Genomic DNA, 9,948 nt, shown 5'->3' with positions numbered 1-9,948 from the left:
TGGTTTAAATTTGATTTTATCAAAAAAGTACTTAAAGCAATGAATTAGAATAATACTCATGCTGCCTAATATCCTAATTCTAATAACAACATTAACATTAATCACAAGATTTTACGTACACCTTAAAACACACTCTTACACGTGACATAAAGCAAGTGGTAGAATTAAGATGGTTCCTACATCCAATGTGCACATAGTTCAGAAAAGTATGAAAACAAAATTGAAGTTCTACAGTGGTGCAGTAAAAATTAAATAAAACAACTGATGTTGATCAGAATGAGGAAAGAGCAAACTGATTCTGAAATCAGTACACCTGTAATTGAAAATAAGATCATCTTACCAATGGACTATTTAATCCAATTTAAACTTCTTATTCTTTGTAGACTATAGATATAACATAATTGTTTACTTCTCCACACTACTCTACCAAGTTTTCATACATTTCTTCATCCTCATAGTCACTGTCCACTTCACATATTTGTTCATGAACACCGACATTAACGTAGTCGTTATCCGAGTCATCTGAATCGTCCTTCTGGTGGAAAATGGTTTCTACATTTTCATAACCATGTTCGCTGTCTTTCTCGGTCTCTCCTTGGGGATATTTATGTGTGTTTTCGGCACCTATAAAATAATTGGGACAAAATACACACAAGTTTTGAGGTTATTTGCATATCGAAGTTCAGCAAGAATTAAAGTAAGTTAAAAAGCGCTCCATGTTGTCCTGTTGTTATAGTACAATAATCAATAATGGGGTGGTGTGATGAAGTGGAGTTACTGTTACTACCCTGAAGTTGAATTAGTGCTTTAATAACATATCCCAGAATGATTCATTCCTCTTATACCACAGCAACTTGCCAATGATTACATTTTAAAAAAATTATTAAATGTATTTTAGAGTGACACTTCATACATTTAATTTGATTATAGTAACACATTTACGTATGTCAAATGTTATAGTATAATGGGGTCAGTGGTAGCTCGGTGGTTAAGACGTTGGACTACTGATTGGAAGGTCATGTGTTCAAATCCTAGCACTACCAAGCTGCCACTGCTGGGCCCGTGAGCAAGGCCCTTAAATCAAATCAAATCAAATCAAATCCTCAGTTGTATAAATTAGAGAAATGTAAGTCGCTCTGGATAAGAATGTAAAAGTCGTTCCCTCCCTCCTTGGTCCTAAATACATTCCTGTTTCTGAAAACTACACTTACACCTTTAACTTGGACTGTTACAAAGTGCTGACACTGGAGACTTCTTCCATAAAAGGTAAATCTCCTCACAGAACATGTCAGCATATCAACAATCATATATTTTCCTTTCTTTAAATAACATAGTATAGAGTGGATAATATATAAGCATGAGCATATATAGTATATAATGCACTGTACATTAATCCAACACCTTCAGAGCAGAATCAAGAATTCAGCAGCGCTGTGGTATAAAACCATTTTGTTATTTCTATAGTAAGTTTTTAAACTTTTAAATAACTTTCGCAACTCACGCTGTGTTTCCTTCTTCTTATCCATCTGAGATTTTTGTCTTTTCTGTGTCTTTACAAAGCAAATGATGACTAGAACTAAAATGAAGAGCAGTCCTGCTGTCACTCCGACACCAATGTAGGGAGCAAGAGATGCTGGGAGAGAAATCATCATCATCATCATCATCATCATCAAGAATTTTACTCTCTAAACTGCAGAACACAAAAGGCAGAATGAGTTCATTTTGCTATACCTTTCACAGTGATTTCCAGCAGCTCAGTGGGAGTGGAGGTAAAGGTGCGTGAAGACACGTTAACTTCATAAGTACAGCTGTAATTTCCATGATGGACAAAATCTGCCTCAGGAAAACGGAAGATGGCTGAGTGTTTAACAGCCGACTGAGTCCTGGTGAGGTTGGATTCAATGATCTTCAAGTGAAAGGAACCTCCTGGATACTGAGGTTCAGTGGAGCAGATGATGGAGAAGCCGTAGCCTCTTGTTACTTCTGGTCCATCAGACTCCCAGTGGAACCATCTATCAGCAGCACTGAAGGAGATACTGGTCTGCTGCAAGTTCACTAGAAAACAACACGGATTGTCAGGAACTTCAGATTGCACTTACCAAAAACAATTTATGCCCAAGTCTCACCCATTCATCCAACTTCACAAGCTAAAAATCTCTTCTGCATTTGTAAAAGACCCTGATTGCTCATAATACACATCTTTTCAAGACTTTACTTTTGACATAGTATACAGCTGTGGGAGGCTTACTGTATAATTGCACTATGCAGTGTCACCCAAAAGGATATGGGAACCCAAAAGGGTTCCCTTTTGAATCTGGTTAAATATAATCAGTGGGACACACATGGCACCCAAATCATGGAATCAGCCTACTAAAAGTTGTCATGTTTACTAACCAATAAAATTTACATACAATGCAAAATCATCACATAGATGACAGGGCCATAAGATGAAATACTTTTTTTTGTACCTGAGCAAGTAACACCAGCATCTTCAGTATGGTCACAGTCGTGTTCTCCATATCGATTATGAGAGCACTGAGTGATGTCGCTTTCATTTCCAGAACACTGAACATCATCCAGCCATATTGGGTCACCTTCCAAGCCAAAGTGGGCAATTTGATTGGCACTGAGGGCTTTACCACATCCAAGCTGTCTACACACCACCTCTGCATCATTCATGTCCCAGTCATCATCACACACTGTTCCCCACTGGCTATTGTACAGGATCTCCACTCTACCAGAGCAGGAGTCAGTGCCACCTGCAAGTCGTATGTTACCTTACAAGACAAACAGAAAAACGCAAATTAATATTAATGAATGATAATTAATCTTGCTACAACACTGACAAACACCTGGACTAGTGATTCCATTTCTGCCATTGCTATTTTTTTCTGAAAAATGATGTCAGGTCTTTGATATAAATCAACAATGAACTTTACATAATGATAATAAAGTGAAGATGAGCGCGTGAAAACATCACAAGTGACTTCCATCTCATATGAGGAGACAGAGACATGAGATGTAGATGATGCTGATAATAAAAGTGATCTTTAGCATTTCCTACTGTAAAATTAGATTTTTTTTATACTTTAATAGTATAAAATAGTATATATTTTTTCCCCCATAAGTAGATTATAAATTTCAAGGTGAGCAGAGTGGCTTTCAGTGGAACTGGAATGAAATCTTTGAATGTCATTTTGTCCTTTTTCACTTGTTGGGGTAAGCAGACTTTAAAATGCTACAAATTGGGTAACTAGTTTATAAAATAAAAGTAAAAGCATAGGATTATTAGAAAAGAAAACCTTAAGAGTTTTGAGAGTCAGTGTTTTGTCTGTGTGTGGGATATTTTCAACCTCAAATGGAAAGAATAGTTTTAATTCTTGCTGTTGATACTGCATGGAAAGTGAAGGGACAGGACTCCTTGGTTCTCGGGAGAAAATAAAAACCTCATTCAAAACTTCATATGATGAAACTTGTCCTGGGCAAATGCAAGGAAAATGGTTTTGGCAGCAGACTGGGTATCATTTTGGTTTTTAGGTATTAGGTATTTTAAGAAATAGTTCTAGCGCTAATGGTAGTTAAGCCAGAAGTAAATTTGATCACGATGAAACTACAAAAAAATCATACAATGCAAAATCATCACATAGATGACAGGGCCATAATAAAAAGTACTTTTTTTTAACCTGAGCAAGCAACACCAGCATCGTCAGTATGGTCACAGTCGTGTAAGTTAAATCCATTATGAGAGCACTGAGTGATGACCCTTTCATTTCCAGAACACTGAACATCATCCAGCCATATTGGGCCCCTTCCCAAATCAGAGAAGGCATTCTGATTTGCACTGAGGGCTTTACCACATCCAAGCTGTCTACACACCACCTCTGCATCATTCATATCCCAGTCATCATCACACACTGTTCCCCACTGGCTATTGTACAGGATCTCCACTCTACCAGAGCAGGAGTCAGTGCCACCTGCAAGTCGTAAGTTACCTTACAAGACAAACAGAAAAATGCAAATTAATTTTAAATATTAATACAAATTCTGACCTGTGTGAACCCAGAAATCATGATGACCGGCCCCTTTTTTCTTCTCATATCATACGCGTGAATGTACATTGATGACAGGGTCATAATATGAAAGAGTGTTTCTGTACCTGAGCAAGTAACACCAGCATCTTCAGTATGGTGACAGTCGTGTTCTCCATATCCATTATGAGAGCACTGAGTGATGTCGCTTTCATTTCCAGAACACTGAACATCATCCAGCCATATTGGGTCACCTTCCAAGCCAAAGTGGGCAATTTGATTGGCATTGAGGGCTTTACCACATCCAAGCTGTCTACACACCACCTCTGCATCATTCATGTCCCAGTCATCATCACACACTGTTCCCCACTGGCTATTGTACAGGATCTCCACTCTACCAGAGCAGGAGTCAGTGCCACCTGCAAGTCGTATGTTACCTTACAAGACAAACAGAAAAACGCAAATTAATATTAATGAATGATAATTAATCTTGCTACAACACTGACAAACACCTGGACTAGTGATTCCATTTCTGCCATTGCTATTTTTTTCTGAAAAATGATGTCAGGTCTTTGATATAAATCAACAATGAACTTTACATAATGATAATAAAGTGAAGATGAGCGAGTGAAAACATCACAAGTGACTTCCATCTCATATGAGGAGACAGAGACATGAGATGTAGATGATGCTGATAATTAAAGTGATCTTTAGCATTTCCTACTGTAAAATTAGAACTTTTTTTTTTTTTTATACTTTAATAGTATAAAATAGTTGTTTTTTTTTTTTTTTTTTTTTCCATAAGTAGATTATACATTTCAAGGTGAGCAGAGTGGCTTTCAGTGGAACTGGAATGAAATCTTTGAATGTCATTTTGTCCTTTTTCTCTTGTTGGGGTAAGCAGACTTTAAAATGCTACAAATTGGGTAACTAGTTTATAAAATAAAAGTAAAAGCATAGGATTATTAGAAAAGAAAACCTTAAGAATTTTGAGAGTCAGTGTTTTGTCTGTGTGTGGGATATTTTCAACCTCAAATGGAAAGAATAGTTTTAATTCTTGCTGTTGATACTGCATGGAGAGTGAAGGGACAGGACTCCTTGGTTCTCGGGAGAAAATAAAAACCTCATTCAAAACTTCATATGATGAAACTTGTCCTGGGCAAATGCAAGGAAAATGGTTTTGGCAGCAGACTGGGTATCATTTTGGTTTTTAGGTATTAGGTATTTTAAGAAATAGTTCTAGCGCTAATGGTAGTTAAGCCAGAAGTAAATTTGATCACGATGAAACTACAAAAAAAATCATACAATGCAAAATCATCACATAGATGACAGGGCCATAATAAAAAGTACTTTTTTTTAACCTGAGCAAGTAACACCAGCATCGTCAGTATGGTGACAGTCGTGTTCTCCATATCCATTATGAGAGCACTGAGTGATGTCGCTTTCACTTCCAGAACACTGAACATCATCCAGCCATATTGGGTCACCTTCCAAGCCAAAGTGGGCAATTTGATTGGCACTGAGTGCTTTACCACATCCAAGCTGTCTACACACCACCTCTGCATCATTCATGTCCCAGTCATCATCACACACTGTTCCCCACTGGCTATTGTACAGGATCTCCACTCTACCAGAGCAGGAGTCAGTGCCACCTGCAAGTCGTAAGTTACCTTACAAGACAAACAGAAAGATACAAATTAATATTAAGTATTAATACTTACTTAATTTACCACAAAGTACCACCTGATGGATTTCTGAATCATTTTTAGATGTGGGTCTGACATTGCGCAGCAGCCAGGTGCAGATTTTAACCAGTGTTTCAGCACTGTGTACTGTTGTGTGGTGAGAAGGTGGGCAGGTGCTACACTGTGGGTCTGCTGTCAATTTTAGATATTACAAGTCTAGTAAAATTTTGAGTAATATATTGTAATATATAATAATATTTATTTATGCAAGTTAGCACAGACAGAATGAAATGAGGCACTGGACCAAATTTGGCCTGCAGGCTTTCAGTCTGATATTCAAATCTTAGCTTCAGTTCTCAGACTTCAGGAGAAATGGCATCATGCCTTGTAGTCAAAACAACTCCATGTCAGAAATTGTAGTCTGATACACAATGCTGTTTCGCCTGAAAGACCAAGGAACCCTAAATTCAGCCAGTCATATTCTCTCACAAGTTTGGTATCAGTCTGGCCATGACTGTTGCTAGACTATTGTTTATGAAGTGTTATGTAGCTAGTTCAGAACTGAACAGAAATAGATTGTGTTGTCATTAAAGTTTGATGAGTATTTGAACATGGTGGCTTAGTGGTTAGAATGTTTGCCTTGCACCTCGCACCGCACCCTGTGTGTGAGGAGTTTGCATGTTTGCACCGTGATTTGGGGGGTTTCCTCCGGTTTCCTCCCCCAGTCTATAGACATGTACTGTAGACTGATTGGCATTTCCAAACTGTCTATAGTGTGTGAATGGGTGTGTGATTGTGCCCTGTGATGGGTTGGCACGTGGTCCACAGTGAGCCTGTGTAGGATAAGCACTATGGAAAATGGATGGATGGAGTATCTGAACGAAAAATGCCAAATTCTGACCTGTGTGAACCCAGAAATTCATGATGACCGGCCCCTTTTTTCTTCTCGTATCATACCCATGAATGTACATTGATGACAGGGTCATAATATGAAAGAGTGTTTCTGTACCTGAGCAAGTAACACCAGCATCTTCAGTATGGTGACAGTCGTGTTCTCCATATCCATTATGAGAGCACTGAGTGATGTCGCTTTCACTTCCAGAACACTGAACATCATCCAGCCATATTGGGTCACCTTCCAAGCCAAAGTGGGCAATTTGATTGGCATTGAGTGCTTTACCACATCCAAGCTGTCGACACACCACCTCTGCATCATTCATGTCCCAGTCATCATCACACACTGTTCCCCACTGGCTATTGTACAGGATCTCCACTCTACCAGAGCAGGTGTTATTACCATCAGAGAGTCGTATATTAGCACCATCTAAGACAAACAGCAAAATGAATGCTAATATTAATTAATGATTATGAATTTCATTACAATGTTGCCACTTGGCCTAATATGATTACATTTCTGCATTGCTATTTATTTCAGGACTTTTATATAATCAATAGTAAACTTTACATGATTTGCATTGGCTCTTATGGTCAAACACCTTTTAACTCTTTTTAAAAAACCTACAACCTCCTCCTCTTGGAGTTATACTTCTATGAAAGCCACTCCTAAAAGAGCCAGAGGAAAAAAGAGTAGGAAAGTAAAGTTTAAAAATAAAATAAATTAATGAAAAAAATAAAAGAGAAAAAATATCCATATGATTAATAAAATAAGTCACAAAACAGGAAACAATATGTCAAAGAAAATTTTAGAAAAACGAAAAGAAAAAGAAAGAAAACAAACAAACAAACAAACCAAAAAAAAAAAAAAAAAAACACAAAGCAGGTAACAATATATGGGAGAAAAAAATTAAAAGAACAACAACAAAAAAGTTTCAAACGAAAAATTTACTTACCAGCCAGCAAGGAAGCACTAAAGATTCTGGCTATGGAGAGAAAATAAAGAGAAGGGGTGAAATTAAAGAAATTTAATTGAACTAAAATGAAAATGAAAACCCCAAACTGTCTTTTGTCTAATAATCTTAACATAAACTGAATTAAAAATAAAACATGAGCTACATCAGAGTATATTAGCATTATATTAGTCACAGCTGAAAAAAAATAATAATAATTTTTTTTTCTTCAAAATGTAAAAAATTTGTGGGCTAGTTTAAGGTCATTTGTGTGGTTTATGAGATGTTGGGCTGGAAATGTTTCTGAAACTTGTTAACTCTGTTTAAGCAAGTCAAGTCAAGTGAGCTTTGTTGTCATTTCGGCATATACCTTGTATACACTGGAATTAAATAACATAATGCAGTAGGACAGGACATAAGACTACATGAAGTGCAAATACAGAACAGTGTGAGATGAGAGCAGGTCAATAAATACACAGGACAGTGCATGTTACGATAACTAGAGGGGACACCAGTGTCATGTGGAGAAACTAGTGTAGCAGTTGTCTGTAAAATAGACAATACGGATGAAGGCTCATAAATAATGTGTCCAATAGTGTGTTTCTGATGCAGCACTGTTAAGTGCAGGTGTACAGTGGTGCTGCTAGAGTTATGCTGGGATAAGGGTTTGACTATCCCAGGTGAACATCGGTAGCCAGCTGTTTGCTGAGTATTCTGACTGCCTCGGAGAAGAATCTCTGCCAGGTGGCAGGAATGTCAAGAGTCCATTAGGGGTGGAAAGGGTTGTCCACAGTGCTGTTGACCGTCGATGGTGGTTAGAGAGACTCTTCAGCTGTTCTCACAATTACCTGTTGGGTCTTGAGGCTGGAAATTGTGCAGCTCCTGCACTAAACACTGAAAAAGCTGGGTAGGATGCTCTCTATTGTCCCTCTGTAGAAGGTGGTGAAGACAGGAGGGGGAACATTGGCTCTCATCGATTTTGCGATCGCAGAAGTTAACGCAAAATCGAGCAAACTCATTTTTCAAAATGACTGTAGATTTTCCACAGATTTGGGCCAAGATGAGTCATGTGACGTCATCACAACGTGCATTCATCCACAGCCCTCTTCGATTAACATGCGTTGTATGTAAGTACAGCTAAAAAGGTCTCATTTACCAACAAACATCACTGTGAAATTTTGTACGATTTCAATTTTGCCAATTTGAGTAGTTTTTTTGCACATCACAAAATTTTGTTTTGTGATGTGCACATCAAGAAACATGGAGCTTCTGACTCTCCACAGTTCCTCCATTTATGTGCAGTGGTGAGTGGTCCACTCAGGTCCTCCTGAAGTCAACAATCATCCATCCATTTTCTACCGCTTACTCCTTTTCAGGGTCACTGGGAGCCTGGAGCCTATCCCAGGGAGCATCGGGCACAAGGTGGGGTACACCCTGGACAGGGTGCCAATACATCGCAGGGCACAATCACACACACATTCACACACCCACTCATACACAGCCTACCATGCATGTCTTTGGACTGGGGGAGGAAACCGGAGTACCCGAAGGAAACCCCCGCATCACGGGGAGAACATGAAAACTCCGCACACACATGGCCCCGGTGGGACTCGAACCCCCGACCCTGGAGGTGTCGGACGTGCTAACCACTCACCACAAGCTGCTTCACCTCCTCCCTTTACACTGACTCATCATTGTTGCTGAAGAGACCCACAGCTATAGTATCATCAGCAAACCCGAGGATGTGATTGGAGCTGTACTGTACCTTGCAGCAGTCATGAGTTAACAGTGTAAACAGCTATGTATGACGGGTTTACTCTAAAATTTCACTAGGTGCTGTAGTAGCCTATAGCATAATTTAAGTGTGATAGCGTCTCCACTTCATTTGTTTGATGATATGTCGTACGGTCACATGTCACTGCTGCTGTTAGAATTATAAGGTGTTTGTAATGAATCTCTTAAATATTTTCAACCTCTATATACTTTTTTTATTGCTTTATTGTTTTTTTTTAAAAACGGGTGTATACGTGTACATATGTATTTGTACATGTAATTAGTAAAGTGCTCTCCATGGATTTTAAAAATGAGTTATTATTTAACAAAGAAGAATGGGAATTGTTTTTTGTTATGCTTTTTAAGCTTTCTGTATGGCAACATTTATTTGATATTTCTTGAAGGAGTCCCCAGTGTTAGCATTCTGACATTCAAGACAGAGGAGTTGTTTATTTTGTCTTATTAACTTTGAGAGAGAGAGAGAGAGAGAGAGAGAGAGAGAGAGAGAGAGAGGCTGGTTAGGGAACCACTGTTTATAGCTGCTATACTGTGTTATAACAGAGACTAACACGTTTCATGGACTTTCCATAACATTAAATGTTATTACAGTAAATA

General features: G+C 38.3%; 1 protein-coding gene across 1 annotated transcript; it reads right to left on the bottom strand.

Moving 5' to 3' along the window:
- Positions 1 to 4,019: 4,019 nt before the first annotated feature.
- Positions 4,020 to 7,923, bottom strand: LOC128603562 (deleted in malignant brain tumors 1 protein). Its single transcript, XM_053618093.1, has 3 exons — positions 6,723 to 7,923; positions 5,390 to 5,698; positions 4,020 to 4,465 (listed from the first exon to the last, which is right to left on the bottom strand). Exons 1-3 carry the CDS (start codon positions 6,931 to 6,933, stop codon positions 4,026 to 4,028), a joined length of 960 nt encoding a protein of 319 aa, XP_053474068.1. The 5' UTR covers positions 6,934 to 7,923; the 3' UTR covers positions 4,020 to 4,025.
- Positions 7,924 to 9,948: the final 2,025 nt, after the last annotated feature.

Source organism: Ictalurus furcatus, chromosome 2, assembly GCF_023375685.1.
Source record: "Ictalurus furcatus strain D&B chromosome 2, Billie_1.0, whole genome shotgun sequence".
NCBI lineage: Eukaryota > Metazoa > Chordata > Actinopteri > Siluriformes > Ictaluridae > Ictalurus > Ictalurus furcatus.
Note: the sequence above shows the minus strand (reverse complement) of the source record. Positions and strands in the feature narration are given on the sequence as shown.

Bases quoted from the DNA above. Each gene is read 5' to 3' on its own strand.
- LOC128603562 (XM_053618093.1), bottom strand. From the start codon at position 6,933: ATGAATGATGCAGAGGTGGTGTGTCGACAGCTTGGATGTGGTAAAGCA. The intron at 5,699-6,722 runs GTACAGAAACAC...TTGTCTTGTAAG, and splicing joins TGCTGGTGTTACTTGCTCAG to GTAACTTACGACTTGCAGGT. The intron at 4,466-5,389 runs GTTAAAAAAAAG...TTGTCTTGTAAG, and splicing joins TGCTGGTGTTACTTGCTCAG to GTAACATACGACTTGCAGGT.